The sequence below is a fragment of the Beta vulgaris genome, chromosome 4, assembly GCF_026745355.1.
Source record: "Beta vulgaris subsp. vulgaris cultivar EL10 chromosome 4, EL10.2, whole genome shotgun sequence".
NCBI classification, from domain to species: domain Eukaryota; kingdom Viridiplantae; phylum Streptophyta; class Magnoliopsida; order Caryophyllales; family Amaranthaceae; genus Beta; species Beta vulgaris.
The window spans coordinates 61316482-61335771 of record NC_079205.1 but is presented as its reverse complement, the minus strand read 5'-3'; the positions used below and the strand labels follow the sequence as shown (position 1 = coordinate 61335771).

The window sequence follows — 19290 nt, the reverse complement described above, 5'->3', positions numbered from 1 at the left end:
ATTGTAGGCAATTGATTATTATTCTTCTGCTTCTTTTACATTTTTTTTCCTTTTATACTATATCAATATATTTTTATTGAGTGTTAATTTATTTCTTTATTTCAAAGAGAAATTAATTGAAAACAATTGAGTTGCGTGGAACATTATCGAGTTTCGAGCTCAATCGAGCGAGCTAAAGCTAACTTGAGCCGAAACTCGATTTTTTTGATCCATATCATCCACGAAGGCATTATAAAGTACAAAGAAGGGGAGGGGGAATTTCGAACATGTGACCTATCGTTCACAATACCTCAATCTTAACCATTAGGCCAAGACATCCTTAGTTGCTCAACTCAATTAGTACTCCTAATTAGTAATACAAATCGACAACAGACCAAGTTGATCGAGACGGGGTTTTAAGTTTTATGAACACTATTTGACAATTCACAATCCCATCCCATGAAAAATGAATATTCGAATCACGAAATAACTCTAAAGTCTAAACCATTCTTTACATCGCCTCTTATTCTCTAAACCACGAAATAACACACTCTCACCAGTCATTTCCATAAAAACTCACCGGCGCCTAAAACCCCTCTTTCTGACTTTTTCTCCAAGTTTCTCTCTCCTCAAAACCGCACTCACTGTGTTACATTTGTGGAACATTCAACAACAATATCAAATTCTTTCTTTCTTCACACCTCCACGAGCTAGAGATTGCGATTTTTACAGGTTACAATCTCCAACCTCAATTTATTTTCATATTCAGCATACTTTTATAGTAAATTTTTATGCGAATGCAAAGTATGTTATACATTTTTTCATTTTTGTTTGTGAAAAAAAAAAACGATTGATATTGATGTTTCTGAATTTGTTGCTGTGATTAATATTATGCCTAATTAATGTCGGAATTAGGTCTCGATTGTTGTCAATTTCTCCTGAAAAATGTGTGAGTTTGCTTCGATGATCGTGTTTCTTTTTGTATTTCGGAAGTCATGTCTGTTTAATCGCGATGATAAGTTTGTATATTAGTGTAACTCTTAGTGTTAGCTGCGAGAGAGTTTGGTTTCGAGCTCGAAATTTTGGTTCAGAAATGGTAATTCAGTGGTTCTTGTGTATGTGTTTGTAATTTGTGTGGCATATCATCGCGTAAATATATTTGTTGAGTAAATTGATGATAATGTTGTGGAAATCAGTTAAATTTCTGTGTAAGACCTGTTTTGTAAATTTGGAAGTGTCTTCGGAGGTACTTAATAGTTGCATAACTTGCATTATAGAGTCCGCAACTGAGTTGTTATTTTTGTCCCGAAATTAGGTATTTCAAGTTTCTTAGATGACTGGTTTCTTAATGCATGGTGTTGGAATTTTGGTATTGAAGAACGTACTGTTGAAATTCCGTGAAAGCGAGTGACTTATTAGTGAGTTATGGATGAGTTCTTGAGATAGTTAGTTTTCTGCACTTTGTTCTATGTTTAAGAGTAGTTGTGTATGCTTCCCCTTACATTATGTAATTTGTCCGACTTTTATATTTATCCGGCAATTAGGGTTTCAGAATATCTTGTGCCTCCAATCTTTTTTTCAATTCCTTAGGAATGACACCATTCTGAATTCTGATGGTTTCATTACTTGCTCAAATAGACAATCTTTAATTTTGTAATTTTTTTCAGCGTGGCATTCTCTATTGTTGCAAGATTGAAGGGAATTTTATCATTCCATGGGTGTCAACATAGTTGTGATCTGGAGAGAGATATAGCTTAGTTTTAAAGTTTACAACGCTAAGGGCTAATAGTTGGTCATGGCTACAAGAGCAATATTGCGTCGGAGGAAAGCCCTTGTCAGTGCATGGTCTCAATCCAATGCCTCATTCCGTTGTTTTTCAAGTTTTGAGCATGGGCAGTCTTCTTCTGCTCCTCACTCAGGGGATCCAAGTTGGGCCGTCGCTCTTCCTTCTGCAGATTCTGATTCGAGGAAAGAGAGAGAATCATTTTCAATAACCAAGGACAAGTTACAACTTTTCTCTTCTGTGGGGCTTTTACGTAATAGCTTGGTAAATCCAGCTCTCAGATCAGCTGATGTGCGCCTATATTACGGATCTTCTATAGGAGCAACTTGGCTGTCTCAGTCCCTGCGCAGCTACTCTTCAACAGCAACAGCTGGTCAACCAGAGTACCGTGGAGGTAGTGACAAAAATGCAGAGAAGGTTGCTGCTCAATCAAAGGAAGCTTCACCTGAAGATTGTGATCAAGCTGTTGAAGGCCTCAGTTCAGCTAAAGCTAAAGCCAAAGCTAAGCAAATGCAAGAAGCTCAAAAGAGTGAGAAATCAGTCCTGCAAAGAGTCTGGGCTAAACTTCTAGGTATTGGGCCTGCCTTGAGGGTTGTTGCTTCAATGAGCAGGTAAATCTTTAATCATCTATTAGACAGTATTTTTTCGGGATGTTCACTTATGTTGGGCTTATATTCTTAAATTGTAGAGGGGACTGGGTTATTAAGCTTCGGCATTGGAAGGATGAATTTAAATCTACGATGCAGCACTATTGGTTGGGCACAAAATTACTCTGGGCTGATGTTAGAATAAGCTCGAGGCTGCTTTTGAAGCTTGCTGGTGGCAAGAGTCTATCAAGGAGGGAGAGACAACAACTCACCCGCACTACAGCTGACATCTTCAGGCTAGTTCCAGTTGCAGTTTTCATTCTTGTCCCGTTCATGGAGTTCTTGCTGCCAGTATTCCTGAAATTATTTCCAAACATGCTGCCATCAACTTTTCAAGACAAGATGAAGGAACAGGTAATGTCATGGTGACTTTGGCAAGTAATATCTGTGCATATTTGCAGTCTCATTGGTTTCTCTGTATATCCTGCATTCTATAATTTGTATCTTTGTTTTATTGAGGCATTGTGACGAAAGTAGGATATTTACTACAGTAATAATTATCTTTAGTTAGTGAATCAGAAGTCAGAATGTCATGTAAAATACTATATAAAAAATTGACACTCAGATATGTGTTGCTTTCATAGTTTTAATTTCTGTCATGTAAATATAGAGTAATTATCAAGAAATCACTTGTACTCTGCATTAGCTCAAAACTTGCTTATTTTGTGTGATATATTGCCATATTATGTTTTTTTGGGGCTTAATCTCTTATCATGGAGCTCTTATGATGCTAGCTTACTGAGCCTATTGGTTGCTTGTTGCTCTTTACTGGATTCGCTTTCCTTATTTCCTGTTTATATTATTGTTGCCACATGTTAATTGTAATTTCCTCCGAGGATCATACTATAGCATGAACAATGCTTGGTAATGAAGAATCAAGGTTGACCTAGTTAGTTGGAGGCCCTCCTTCTAGCCTATGAGAGGGGTTTGATTCTTGCCCCTTGCAAAGTGGGATCCCCGAATTCCCCCATACTTGCAAGGGATATTCATCTTATCTTAAAAATAGAAATAAAAATAAATGAAGAAAATGCAGTGAACCGAGTCTAGAACTATGCAGGAATTTTTGATGTTTTGCTCATAGATGAAGCTTTGCTCTAGTGAGCATCATTTATATTTGTGCTTACTATAGTTGTTGCAGTTTTTTAAATGGCGAGTATGCTATCCTCTTTGTACCATGAAACTCACTTACTGAAACATCGGAGAATATACAATACGATGCTTATATCTTGTATCTCTATAAAAATTGATGGAGTAATAGCAGTTGTCAGGTCTTGGAATCGAAAAATTGCAGATTATCCTATTTATAGGCCCAAATGTACAGTCTAAAGGTTTTCAGTAAAATTTCAAAACATCTCTTGCTCAATTTACTACATATAGTATCAGAACTTTTCAACACTGTTTGTCACTTAATCTTTTGCTGTCAAAGAAAGTAGACTATTTAGATTTTAGACTGGTGATTGCCTTGTACGACTTCATTTATACCCGAGATCGTGCTATAAATATAAGGTAAATTGCTAGTTATTACACGATAAACCCATTTATTATATTGGTAGATGGGTAGAAAGTTTATAAGTTAATATGAAAGAATTTCATTTTATTTTCAAGTTTCTTGATAGGCCATTTCCGTTTTTTATAGAAATTTTTATTTAAAAAACAATGATCACTCCAATTATAATCCTTGGCTTCTAGGATGTATATGTCATTTCTCACCATCCCCATTGTGTACGATATTGATTGGGATCTTGATATGGAGCTGAAGTTGCTATCTATGATGAATGCCATAACCATGGATGATATAATACTGGAAATAGCTCAAATTCTATCACCGTTCAATTGGAATTAGTAAAAGCAATAGCACTCCAAACATTTAAGATGTTGATGTGACAAATTCCATGACTTATCCCTCAGAGGGACAGCCATACATAGTTAGGAATCACAATAAGGTTATGTAGGGAAATTGATCGCACAAGAAATCAGTCATCCCACATTAAATTTACTTTTTGGGGAGGTTCGATTGATATTTAAGAAGTGTTGAGCAACAGTCCAACTAGTAGGGATTGTTGGAGTTAACCAGTATATGCTCAAGCAGGATCTAAGCGTTGACTAGGTGCATCCTATAGTAAGAGCCGAGAGGAGTAGTTATGAACCCTCATGGACCAGATCCGACTAGTGGAGACTGGAGATTGTTGGAGTGGACCAGATCGTTACCAAAGAACAGAGACTACGAAAAAATCCCAAAGATTGACATTTCATTGTTGTTAGTTTATATGTATATGGTTACACTTATTTACATTCTCGATGTGCCTATGATGTAGCACCCGGCAGGCTGTCAGCTAGTGTATATCAGCTATTTGGTCTTGTTACCTAAACTGATGATAAAAATGGGATCACATGTTATGGCCTTGTTAAGAATGATGCTTCCATTCTTTTTCTTTCTTCTGTTTTTCTCTTTGATTATTCGATTCACACTCTTAAACGAAATCGAGCTTTCATTCTTGTAACTTTCATATAGGAGGATCTAAAAAGGAGGCTAAATGCAAGAATCGAGTATGCCAAGTTTCTTCAGGAGACGGTGAAAGAAATGGCCAAGGAAGTCCAGAATTCTCGTAGTGGAGAGATCAAACAGACAGCAGAAGATCTTGATGAATTTATGAATAATGTAAATCATTTTTCCATATCTTAGATATACGTCTTCAGATCTACTTTTAGTTTCACTAATTGGACACTAAAGTAACAGGTTAGGAGGGGTGAAGATGTCTCCAATGAAGAAATTTTGGGTTTTGCTAAGTTGTTCAATGATGAGTTGACTCTTGACAACATTAGCAGGTTGGTGGAATTTCTTTTATCGCTGGACAATCTATTGTCTGTTTGTTTATTGATTCTAGGTGGTCTGGCTTTCTCATATCTTTGTCTCTGTGATGTGTATGTCTTTGGTACAGGCCTCGATTGTTAAATATGTGCAAATATATGGGCATCATGCCATTTGGGACAGATGCATATTTGCGATTTATGCTTCGGGACAAGCTTCGAAAGTAAGAAGTTTTACTAATTCATTATCATTATATATGTTTGCCAAGATAATCTAGGTAATGCAGTACTCTTGCTAATTGCGTTGAGTTTTAACATAACATGTTTGTGCAACTCTTGGAAACATCGTTATTTATCTGCTGTATGTAATTTCTGAATTCTAACCATAGGGTATGAGGGCAATGGCCGTTTATGAAACATTCTGCATATGAGTAGCTTTAGAAATTCTGTGTTTAACTAAGATTGTGGAGTATTGCCATTAAAATTCCTTCAGGGAGCGACATACTACTGATGAAATGTCTTAAAATCTCAGAGGCAAAATATATTACATGCTTGGTGCCAAAGACTTGTACCATAATACGAGAATAGGGGAGGTGGGAGCTTAAGCTCTGCTAACACTTGATTTTGGGAATATATATGCCTCATGTTCATCAAAACTGCCCTGGTTGATAAAAACGAGATGTTCACTGTTCTTTGGCTTTGAGCTTTGATAGACTAGGGTAAATGGCTTAATTCTATAAGCTTCTTAGTTATTCTGAAACAGGAAATCACGTATGAGGGGTATACATGGAAACAGTGGATATATTAAGCACGTATGAGGGCGCTTGGGAAAAAGAGTCTTTAAGTATATTGGGTAAAGTTGATGTTAATATATCATGTATCAGTGAAGTTGTGCATCAATTATGTACGGGGTGTGTTATGAATTGGATACATGGAAGGGGTAATATGGTAAATACAAATAATATAGTCTAGCTTGGATAGAAAGCAAGTGAATTAGCTCTATGAATATAGGAGATTAGTGACGAAAAGGCATGAAGAAAATATTGAGAGTTTATCTTAGTGTTTAGCTTGGGAGTGTGTCAAGTCACTCAAAATCATCTTCATCTTTTATTTACTGTCCAAATATCCGGTTTATTACAGAGTGTTTATTGAGTAATACTCCCTCCATCCCATAAAAGTACCCACATCTCCTCAAAAGCTTGTCCTAATAAAAATTCCCATCTCTCCACTTGCGTGGGGTCCCCGAAATATATACTATATCAATATTATTGGGGTCCGCACTTTTACTCACTAGGACTAATAGCAATACTTTTAAAAGTCAATAACAATTATATTTTCATATAAAAAAATTGCAAAGGGCTTGCCTTAAACTTCTACCTTAATGTATATATTAGAGAAATGGGTACTTTTATGGACAGAGGAAGTATATGAGTAGATACTGCATTTTAAACTTTCAAAAGTAGAAATTAGGACGGTTGTCGTGAGATGGGAGGAGCTTTATGAATATTGAATAAGCAATTTCTGCTTTGAGTTGCTTAAATCATTGATCCAAAACTTACTAGTAAAGTAAAAGTATTTATTTATATGAGGCCCTTCATTGCTGTATTGGGTCTAAATCAATAAGCCCCATGGCTTTCAGCTTCAACCTCCCACCTCTCTCAATAGGAGAAAGAAAGGAGGGGGTAAAAAGGATTCAAAATTGAAGTAGGGGGGGATGTCCCAAACGTTGCCTATAAATCAAATTCTGGCATATGTAATCTACAACATTATTTTTATCGCAGATATTTGGTTGATGATTTATTAGTGCTGCTGCAATTATACCCTAGGCCGTGTTAATTGTCTTATTGTCATATCTTGAATCCATACGGTGAACTCTTAGATCGCTGATCTGTTAAACTTGTCCCATTAAACATGAATACATGATCATTGAACTCGTATTTATTTAATTGATCACATGATGCCTATGCTGTAACTATCTAACATGAGTACAATGGCTTGGTCGTTTATTATAAACTCATCGTCGACGCTAGTGATTGAACATATTCAATTTGCGACAATTGAGCTGTTTATCATGGTAGTGAGACCCTAACTATCTTCTTTTGGTAGGATTAAAGAGGATGACAGGATGATTCAAGCAGAAGGTATTGAGTCACTTTCAGAGGTAGAGCTTCGTCAAGCATGTAGAGATAGAGGTTTGCTTGGCTTACTTTCTGTTGAAGAAATGCGTCAACAGGTTTGCCCATAACTCTTCACCATTTTTTTTCTAATGTTAACTGGTTGATGCAGTCCCGATGACGATATGAGTTTTTAACCAGTTCGTGGTTGCAGTGGCTTTACTTTTTCCTATCTCATGTGGCATGTAATGTGTTCATTAAGTCACACAGATTGCTAAACATCTTTTTCAATTTAATATTTGATTTCTCAATTGAATATCGATGGTGTGTTCTTCTTTGCTTTCTGTAGTACTTGCTTTTGGTCAATGTGCATTCATCAAGTTGTCATGTCTGTGCAGCTGCGCGATTGGTTGGACTTATCGCTCAATCATTCTGTTCCATCATCTCTTCTAATTCTTTCCAGGTAATCAATGTTTGTTTTATAATTTTTTTTTTCCTTTGTTATTGGGATTTCTTTTCTTATCAAAATAACGCTTGCTGCTACTTGGCAACTTAATTCACTATTTTGCACTTTTTTTGGTAGAGCCTTCAATGTGTCTGGAAAAATCAAGCCTGAGGAAGCTGTGGAGGCTGCACTTTCCTCGTTGCCAGATGAGGTTGTTGATACTGTCGGGGCAACATCTTTGCCTTCTGAAGATACAGTTTCAGAAAGGAGGAGAAAGTTAGAGTTCCTTGAAATGCAGGAAGAAATGATCAAGGTGTTAATCTCTTTCCCACCTACTGAACATGTTAGGTATTAAATTGTAAAGGAATTGTGACTACTGACTATTCTTTCCTCTTTCTAAACTTCTGATCACCATGTAAGGTTGTGCTTTGGCTTAAACTTAATTTCATTTGTTTGAGGAAAGTATTTCATATCTGTGTCTACTGCTTTTTTTTTCATGTTAAGTGTCAGCTTCAATCCGTCAAAAAAAAAAAAAAAAAAAAGTGTCAGCTTCAAGCTTTAACTACACTCATGTTCTAACCTCCTGACTTGTAGGAAGAGGAGGAGAAACAGAAAGCAGAAGAAGAAAAGGCCAAATTGAAGGAGTCGACTGTTAGCGAAAAGGATTTGGCCTTGGAAGAGATGGTGGATCCAACTACCAGGGAGGCACAAGAACGCGCAAAGGCTGCATTATCAGATAAAGATGATCAGCTTTGTGAGCTTAGTCGAGCATTGGCTGTTTTAGCTTCAGCATCTGTAAGATCTATATTGTGCTACATGTTTCTAGAATTGGATGCCATTATGTATTTATGTTTGTTACTAATCTTGACTACTCTTTCTTTAATTTACTTTAGTCAGTGAGCAGGGAACGAGAAGAGTTCCTGAGACTTGTTAATAAGGAGGTTAGTAGAAACATGGAAATTACCATGGCATCAGGATAACATTGTTGTTACTTGAACAAATATTTTCACCATTTCACGAGGACGAAAGATTTATTTTTCTGATTCTATGTTCCAGATAGAGTTATACAATACTATGGTGGACAAGGAGGGGAAAGAAGGAGAAGCTGAAGCTGAGAAGGCATACAAAGCTGCTAAGGAGGTTCACGAGGAGGAGTCGGATAATGCTGGAGTTTCTTCAGCCCTTATAGATAAGGTAATAATATAGGGTCAATCTTTTTTCTTTTTTTTTATCCAGCTTCTCATAATTTTGCTGATATAAATTCATTGGTTGATGCTTCTTTGTATTTCTATACCTGTTAAATTGTTTGGTTTTTTTTTTTTTCTATGTAATGTACCAGGTGGATGCAATGCTTCAAAAACTTGAGAAAGAAATTGATGATGTGGACGCTAAAATTGGTGATCGTTGGCGGTTGCTAGACAGGTATGCTATTAAGATTAGTATCTGTTTGGTTAGAAGCTTTAGTTATTAGCCTGTAGAGATTTTGGTGAGGATATTATTTTATTTGAGTAGACTGAGCTGACGTTGTTGAAATGTTATTGTCATATAGCTGAAATCAAAATGTTCAGCAGATCTTGTATACAAAAACAGTTTTTGTATACAATGGGCTTTTGGTTCCCATACTTTTATTAATGGTATGCTCAAATTGCAAATATATCACCCCTAGGCGAAATTAACTTCTATGACATGATATTTGAGATGATCTGTGACAATTTTGGGGTGCTGATAACCTGTTGTATACAAGTGTTTGGACTCTTAATTATGACAAAATAGCAATCCCACAAGGATAAAATTTCTAAACTGTGGACTTGTACCTTGTCTATATCGAGGAATCACACCCCCTAACCCTGCAGCCTGCAGGCAAGAAAACCAGGGCATTAGTACTGCAATGCCTCTGTGTATACCTCACCAAAGTATAGAACTTGGAAGTGGATAGGGTACGCTTTAGTTTTTTGCCAAGCAAAGTCCGCGCCTTGTTCTTTTGGATATATTCTTCTTGGTATGTTTGTCATTGAAGTTTCTGAACTGTTGATCAGAAGACCATCATTATTGATTTATTTCTGAGGGGGAATATGTAAATGTTTTGATAAATTAAGGATGTGTTTTCTTTTGCATGTTTTAATCTGCTGTGCAACAGTTTATGCTCTCCTTTCTTTTGTATAAGCTAGCCCCTGTAGTATGCGACTATTAGATCTAATGCGGTATGCCGGTATAACCAATGCTGACAATTGACATATCTCTGACGTTTAGGGATTACGATGGGAAGGTGACTCCAGAAGAAGTGGCTTCCGCAGCTGCATATCTAAAGAACACATTGGACAAAGATGGTATCCAAGAGCTCATCACAAAGCTCTCAAAAGACAGAGGTACTTTGTTATATCCCTTCCATTCCTAGATAATAGGCCCACATTTCTTATATCTATCTTAATAATTAATACTTCCTAATAATACCTAATAGGTCATTCTCTCAACTTAGTCTGTTATATTTTGAAGTTTGAACTTCCAACATTACCCTTACTGATGCTGTTAACTTAGCATTCCATTGAAAGACAATATTGGGAGAATCAGAGACGTGGCAAACCTTTCACGCTGATTAGATAAAAGACCATCCCTGCACAAGAACAACTTTTCCCAGTATATCCCTTACCAATGAGTAACCTTCTATACAATCACTTTAAGGAGCGTATCATCCCTCATATGATATGATGGAGATTGGAGATGTAAAAATGTAAGGATAATGACAAATGACCTTCAATCAAATGTGCCTTAGCATTTAGGGATAGAGAGAATACTATTTTTTTCTATATACGCTGCCAATGGTGTTTCCTTTCCTACCATGACATCTTATTTTTATTCTATTTTTCGTAGGGAGGGAGGAAATGTTTTCCTTCTATCATACAGTTAGAGTTCCGATTTTTCTGATCGCTTAAAACTAACAGTTATTATTTACCAGGTCTAGCAGTTTTATCTTTTTGCTGTTGCTTATACTCTGCAATTGTTTTTACCAGATGGAAAGATACTCGTCGAAGACATTGTTAGGCTAGCCAGTCCGAAGGACAGTGAGGAAGCTGAATCTGAAAGATGAATTGGTTCATCCACCTTCTAGATTCCTTAGAGGCCATTTTGAGGTCGTTGTCTTGACCTGGTCATGACTTGGATACTGGCATTAATACGCAATTTTTCAGGGAAAGAATGTTCGAGTTGGTAACAATGGTGCCTAAATTTTTTGCTTGGGCCACCGCCTCTTTTGTCATAATTCATTTACCTTGTAGTACATTACTGAATATCATAATCTGCCAATACTGTGCATATAGATTACAAAGGAAATGTCATGTGCATATGTTCAAATTTGCGTTTATACTCTTAGGAAAATCGCATGTAAACAAATTCATTAGTGAGCGTATTGAGTGAAAGTGCGACGTCACAACTCATATCCTACCCATGGATATGATTTCCGATTTCTCTACATTGGCAGGCATAAAATGCTGGTTTCCGGAATGTCATGTAGTATGTGAATGCAAATTTCTATCTGGCATAGCTACAAAATATCACAACATTAAATCATGTGCTCAGGTTTACCTAATTATCGGTAGCCTCTAATTTCATATAAGATCGTTTTACCATAATTTATGGTAAGACGAAGGCAACTTTGTCCTTAAACAGGTCAATTTTACTTTGAAGTGTAAGGCGACTCATTCTCTAAAATTGACCTTTTAACTTATAAAATGACTCACAACTTACAAGGTGAGGTGGTGTTGCTGTAATTTTGTTGTCAGTCAGTGTTACATAAGACTCATTATCGGTATACCCTATTTTTGTTGTCAGTCAGTGTTACATAAGACTCATTATCGGTATACCCTAGCAATTGGGTTTACAATAAAAGTTGCAAATAAACTTGGGAAGTATACTTCTTTTTATACATAAGTTGTTGGTCCATATAAATACTAGCCTTTATATGCACGCGATGCGTGCGTTAATTTCAAAATTTGTTATTGTATTAGATACTTCATTCGTACTTTATTTATGATTAAACTTAAATGTAAAAAATTCAACAGTTAGATGAATTTAGATATATTAATTCGCTAATGTAAAAAAATAAAAAAAGGTTGTGAGTGATTGTTAACATTAATTTTTTGTGAATGAATATTGAACAGAAAGAACAAAAATAGTGAGTTGGTTTAACTGAATTAAAGAGTATCAAGGGTAGTGAATGTTCAGACTATTCATGTGCACGTTATGTATGCCTTCTTTTTTTATAAGGTATAAATATTTTGTCCATTTAATTTTTGATTGCAGTATTTGATGCATATACCATTTTAAACTTGTTTTAAATGGCAAGTTGGAATGAGAATTTTTAAAGGATTTGCTTTTGTAATTTTATTCCATCAATTAGATCATTAAGGGTATTTTAGTCACTTCAAAAGAGGACACCATACCTCCTCCCTTGGCTTATATAATAGAGATATAATGTAATTAATAAAGTGTTTGTAATAGTATGTCATTTTCAACTCTTTGCATTTTTGGATTTTATTTGACAGTGTATGTATACTTCTTGCGTTCTTTTATTTTTGTAATAATGTGATTTTTACACTATTCACTCATCACTTTTTACTATCTCTTGTGATTTTTACGTAAGAAAAATATAGTCATGTGGGATCTTGTTAGATTCGTTTCGATCTATACTTTTAAAATATCAAATTTGTATAATTTTTACTAAAAAGTAAATAAAGATATTAATAATTAAAGTTGTGCATTGGCAAACGTGAAAACTCTATTGTTGCAATAGAAAAAGAATGGAGGTAGTATATATTATTATTATTATTATTTTATTAAAGTGAATAAGAAAATTATCATATATAAATCGTCAACAGCATCTACACAACAATAATAACCCTTATGTAAAAGATAATTCTTCTTTCAAAAAAAATGTAAAAGATAATGCTAAGCATCAATTTGTAATTCTTCATGCAATTTACCAATATAAACGCTTCAAAACTGCGTTTTTGATATGGTGATATTATAAACATATACGAAATATGATGACTCAACATCTTTTATGCATGATGTAACACCCCGATAATTCTCTCTTTCTAGAAAATACTTTTATAACGAATCTAGAGAATTACCCAGGCATTATCGCCCGTGTGAAAACGTTTCGGCTTACTCAGAATTTTGCAGCGGAAAACAATTACTAAAATAAAATCAACTTTATTAAACTTATGAAATAAATGACAACTGTTTCGAAACTAAAGCACACCAACTAAAAACCTCAAACTAAGTAAAGATGTCCTACGAAAACAACTTCAACTATACTAAGTATAGCCTCTCCATTCCAGATTCCCAATGCAATGCATCTGCAAACCTGTAATGTCAATGCAATACTGACTCTGCTCACCAGAAGGATCATCACAGGATCAATAGGCAAAGCCATGATCACACACACAAACACGCACGTAATCAGCAAAGCTGAGTACTACATATCAGGCACAAATAACCCTAAGCATGATACTACCAAATAAATAATAATAAGCATATAACAAACTGCAGATGACTCTTACTGAACTAGACTCTAAACTTTTATTTCTTCTTTAAATGGAATAGTTATGGACGAGTTGTCTATACTGAAGTAGGAGATATGGGAGCTACCACATATTCCAATTGACCTGCGATATCGAGGAACCTTTGAGCTAAAAAGGAAAGGTGATCAATCCAATCCTAGGAAAATACATATCACGGCGGACTATGTATCCCAACCCTTAGTGTCCAACTCTAGACGTGCACCAGTCTAAAGTCTATAACCTATCTCGTTTCACTTTACGTTGCATTCATTTTTATACTTGTGTTGACACCAACCAAGCACATAACTCACAATAACAATCACATAACATCACAAAACTCCTTTTTAATCTTAGAATCAACAAGTATTCACAACTTATCATTCAAGACTCTTTTAACTTCTTTTATTCTTTACTAACTTGCCTGTTGAACCTAGCCAACAGTAAACTGTACCTTTATATAGGTATAACTCATAATTACCAAATAAGATCCACGGTTCTTATAAGATAAATAAATAATCTCAAAGAATCTATGTAACACATGATTCCAACTTACTTACATTAATTCACTCACGAATTAATCACCAAAAACTAAACTTATCTGCTTGCATCAAACTTCCATACAAACAGTCATACTCATACATATTCTTAGTTTACATGTAGCACACAGGCAAGTAACATGTAAAGTAATTATAGTAAATTATATACATGAACAACAAGGTCCTATACATGATACTAATAAATAAAAACATCCCTAAGGCATGTTTCTAAACCATATAGCACGTAGACTATGTACGTACCTTGTGTAAACGAAAACGGTAGGCCACTTTTACTCTCTAAAAGTCCCCTACTATGAATTCTCCGCCTAGAAAAAATAAAATACAAGTAAATACTTAACTAAAAATTTACAGCAACTTTAAAAACGTCCCAAACCCTTTTAAACGTCTTTAAAATCGTTTTTATGTATTAAACTTTCATTATTTTTAATCCCTAGTATAGTACAACTATTCTAGTGATTAAAAATCATTAAAACCTTTAAAATACAAACTTTCTGAAATTCCAGCATTTATAAAATTTATAAACTTCTGAAAATATATTTAATGCATATAAAAATCATATTCTAATCAAAACTCATATTATACTTTAAATATATAGTTTCTAGTGATTTAAAACCCTAAAAACCATATCTTTCATAATAAAAACTGAAAATAATAAATCTGAAATTATTATTTTTATCATATGAAAACCGAAAATATAGTTCATATAAAATCATAATTAAAATCATAAAAATGCTAATAACAATAAAATAATGTAAAAATTAATACTTAATGGAATCTTAGAGAAGAAGAAAAGAAAACAACCAAAACAATAAGGAGGAAAAGAATCAAAAGGAAAAAGGAAGAAAAAAGCAATATACCGAATTCGCGAGTGAAATATGGCAGCAGAATTGCGAAACTTGCAGAGGCCATAACTAATAGAATAAGAATCGGAATTGAGTGATTCTTGAGCCTAACTTCAATAACTTTTCGAGATCTACAACTTTCAAGAAGGAAGTTTTGGCTAAAAATTAACGGAACTATGAGAAATCTGGCCAATCAGATTCGGGTGAAAGAAAAAAACGAGTGAAGAGAGGAAAAGAAAAAGTCACGTGGAAAGAGGAGAGAGAAATAAGTGTGTAGGGTAAATATTGGGTTTTAGGATATTTACATAAAGCTAATCCTTTTAGGTTTAGGAAAAGAGATAAGATTTAAAAGATTTGATGACTAATAAGATGATCAACTTAGGACTTTAATCATCAATAGGACTCTTTTCCTTTTTATCCTTTTAGAAGTTTCGATTCCATTAAACTTCTTTTTAAATAAATACTTTTAATACTTAAAGCTTTATTAAGACATGCTTAATTAAAACATTTTCAATTTTATTAAGCTATGAAAATATTTTTAGTTGACTTTTAAAAATAGTCAACCCTTTTTAAAAGTCAAATCATTTTCCAAACTCATTTGGATTTAAATATAACTACATAAATACTTTAATATATTTATGAAAACCCTTTAAAATTGTGGGGGATTACACATGATGTTATAGCAGCTTAAAATTTGACCTTCATCTTGATATACTTGATCTTCAACCAACAAGTAAGATTTCTTACATCTTTAAACTTCAAAGCTAACCAAAATAACAAGACTTTTATGGCGAGAATAGATAGAACCATCGTATTGATGGAGACAACCCTCACTATAAGAGAAGGGACAACTCTCATAATAAGAGGGAAAAATATTAAAAGTTAACTCTCATCTAATAAAACTAACAATAAAGCAAATAATATAACAAAATTCAGGAATTTCCACAAGTGTAACAACCGGTAGAAGCCCCTACAAGAACACTAATAAAGGTTAGGGTTTGGGAGTGAAACTAGGGTTTGGAAGAGAGAAATGAATGATGCTACTGGAAATAAATTCTAAATACGAAAGATATGTTATTTTTCGAATTCCTTAGTTTGTTCGCAATAGGGTTTTATTATGTGCCTGATATTCCTTTCTTAAATGGCTATCTTAGAACTTTGCAAAGAATGAAATTTTATTGTCTATATATTTGTATTCTTCTCACATGGCTACTATATTTTGCAATGTTTTATGGATTTTCCATTCAGTATAGCTTGGGCAAAGTTGTTTTTGTCCGAGTCAATAATCTAGGTCTTACTTCTTCCATTATGGATAAAGATTGGGCCCTTTGCATCCCCCCGCTCTACAATTACGTCTCCATACTCAAGTTACTGAGGACGAATTCGAAGTTGTTAGTGAATTTTTTCTTTCAACTTAATGTTCATGGATGCTCCACTCTTATTAACCATATCGAACATTCACGATTTTACAAGCAATTCATCTATTTTGAGAGGTCAATTGAGTAGTTTACCATCAATCTAAACTCACTTACACGACTTAGTATGACCATTTAGTATCTCGCAGTCCATTTAATAATTTTATATTTCCTAATTTTTGTGATGGTATTCTGAATTCCCTTGAGATTCCTATTTACTTTGATCACTACTATAAAGACCTCATAAACCTTCAACGTTATTTTTTATATTCAATAAAGAAAATCAAACTAACATGAAAATTCAAAATAATTTCTAATAATTTCTAATAATTTCATGTTAAATATAAAAAAAAACATCAAATGAAATTATAAAAAAATCACCATGTTCACATAAACATTTAGGGTCGATAATCAATTATGACATGAGTGCAAAGCTTATTAATCATTTTATTATAATTTAGTTTTCTCTTAGGGCTTGTTCTCTTCGGCATAAAACAACTTAACTGAATTGATTGGAGCTGAACTGAACTTAACTGATTGGAGATGAACTGAACTGAATTGAATTGAATTAAATTAAATTGAATTAAATTGAATGTAATAAATATATAAATAATATTAAAACAATAATAATATGAATATTAAATAATATTTATAATGATAAGTAATAATAATGAATAATAATAATAATAATAGTGATATTTAAAATGATAATTATAAATAAATAATATCAATAATCATAAATTAATAATAATAATAATTAATGATAATAGTTATAATTAATAATAATTAGTTTATATTATTTGTATTAATATATTAATACTTGATGATGATATATAATAACAACAATATCTAAGAAGTAAATTAATATTACTATTTTAATAATTGGATTTAAATAATATAATAATATTTAGGAATAAAAATAATGGTTGGGTTGGACTGCGAAAATTACATCATAAACCGTCTTGAAGCGATTTGATTGGTTTATGGGCTAAAAAACGTGGGTTTATTTGTGCTTTAACCTAAATCATGTTCATCCTAATAATAGTAGTAATAATAATGAGTAAAGCTATAATAAACAAAATAATATATAGAAACAACAACAATAATAATAATAATACTTAATAGTAATAATATAAAAATAAATAATAATAATAATAAGAAGAGTAATTAGTAAAAATAAATTATACCAACATAATAATAATATTTAACAAAATGGTTATAAAAGAATGGAGCTGAACTGATTGGAGCTGAACTGAACTGAACTGATTGAAGCTGAACTGAACTGAAAATAAGTTGGGGAGAACAGACCCTTAGAGAATTTATATTTCACTACATTACAAACTTTTGTTATTCTCGAACAATACTCATCTCTACTTTATAACTTTTTATGATCGAGGAAGTTTGAGCTCGAACAAGTTTCTTAAAATTATTACTTATTTTGTTTGTTTTTTTATATTTACACACTTTGTTTTTTAGTCCATTTCTTTTTAATATACACATTATTGTTTTTTCTATTTTTTGTAGCATATCTTATCTACTTTCTTCTATCTTTCCATTAATGTCATTCACTTTTTAATATTTTAACCCACTATTTTATTTCTCTCTCATACTTTTGTACATCCTCCTTGACTCTCCCCCAAAGTGAAGTGAGTACATTAAAAAGAAACAAAAATTATTAAACGCACAGTCTTATAAAAGACCGTCTCACGTTATTAACGCTAACATGAGACGAGTCTGTTTTTCCTCCAATTCTTAGCCTCGGCCTTCATTGGTTTTATGGTTGCTAATTGTGATTCTGGCTATTAGTTACTATTTTCTGATAAATAGTTATGATATTTGGGTATTTAGTTATTATTGTTTTTTACACAAAAAACGCACAAAACTCAGATTATCTCCTGCAATTTGACCACATTGAATCTCTCCAATGGCGAAAATGTTGAAGAATTTCAACACTTCTCAAACACAACAACTGGAAAATTTTAATGGGTTCTTCAAACATCACTAAATAGCTAAATCCATATATTATTCAATTTGTTCTTCATAATAATCAGTTTTTTTTTATCTAACTAAACTCTTGGGTTTCTTTAACTGGTCACATTCTCAATTGGGTATTTATCAATATTTATTTTCTTTCTCAATTTTGGTTGTTCTTCTTTGATGTAGTGATCAATGTTTGTAAGAAAAAGGGTTTCTTGATTGAAGCTACTAATGTGTTTTTGTGTGTTAAATATGGTGATTTTTACCCTAGTTTGGTTTGTTGTAGTTCTTTGTTGTCTGACTTATTGAAGAAGAGCATGATGATTGATGAGTTTGTTTTGGAGGGTTTATGATAGAATTAGTGCATTATTTTTTTGTTGACAAAGACATAATTATTTATGCGTGATATTGAAGTTATGGGCAATAAAATGCATTATAATTTGATTTTTATGATATAACTAATATATTTCAACGCTTAACTAATATATTTCAGCGCTTAACTAATATATACTCCAGTGTTTAACTAATATACTCCAGCGATTAACTAATATACTCTAGCGACTAACTAATATACTCCAGCGACTACTAATATACTTCAACGCTTAACTAATTCATCTAGAATCAATTTAAGGCTAGCATAACCAATAGGTGTAAGCGTTTAACAAATTTAACTGCTAGTTTGATGCACGTGCGTGATGTCAGCATGACATCAGCGGTCTCACGTTAATACTAACGTGAGACCGTCTCTCCAAAATTGGACTCTTAAAAGAGATGATCTAATTTTAATATAAAAGTAGAACTAGTCACTAAGTGGATTAAATTAGTCAATGAAAAAAATTAATATAGTTACTATTAGGCTATTTCTTTTTTTAATATTATATTTACCATTGTCTAATTTTAATTTAAAAGTAGGCGATCTTTCCTACAAGATAAACTCCCAAATTATAACTTGAAACTCACCCAATTTTTTTAAAAGTTTCAAAGTATCACTACATGGCGCTTAACGAAAACAAGTTGAAAAATTTTGCACCAAAATTTTGAACTCAAATAATGGTGTATTGGTGTCCCTTCAAATTCGGATTGAATAAATATCCCAGCGCGCAATCTTCTTACATTCTCAGCCGTCGATCACACCACTAATCAACATACGCAAACAAAATCAACG

At 33.3% G+C, this 19290-nt stretch overlaps 1 protein-coding gene across 1 annotated transcript; it reads left to right on the top strand.

The window, feature by feature from the left end:
• Positions 1-493: 493 nt before the first annotated feature.
• Positions 494-11124, top strand: LOC104890169 (uncharacterized). The gene is made up of 15 exons (XM_010675556.4): positions 494-711; positions 1647-2373; positions 2451-2763; positions 4922-5068; positions 5147-5235; positions 5349-5441; positions 7324-7450; positions 7730-7794; positions 7915-8089; positions 8371-8571; positions 8670-8717; positions 8833-8970; positions 9116-9198; positions 10027-10142; positions 10785-11124. Exons 2-15 carry the CDS (start codon positions 1775-1777, stop codon positions 10859-10861), a joined length of 2271 nt encoding a protein of 756 aa, XP_010673858.1. The 5' UTR covers positions 494-711; positions 1647-1774; the 3' UTR covers positions 10862-11124.
• Positions 11125-19290: the final 8166 nt, after the last annotated feature.

Coding starts and splice junctions, on each gene's coding strand:
- LOC104890169 (XM_010675556.4), top strand. CDS start 1,775: ATGGCTACAAGAGCAATATTGCGTCGGAGGAAAGCCCTTGTCAGTGCA. Junction 2,374..2,450: donor GTTGTTGCTTCAATGAGCAG/GTAAATCTTTAA, acceptor CTTAAATTGTAG/AGGGGACTGGGTTATTAAGC. Junction 8,971..9,115: donor CTTCAGCCCTTATAGATAAG/GTAATAATATAG, acceptor GTAATGTACCAG/GTGGATGCAATGCTTCAAAA.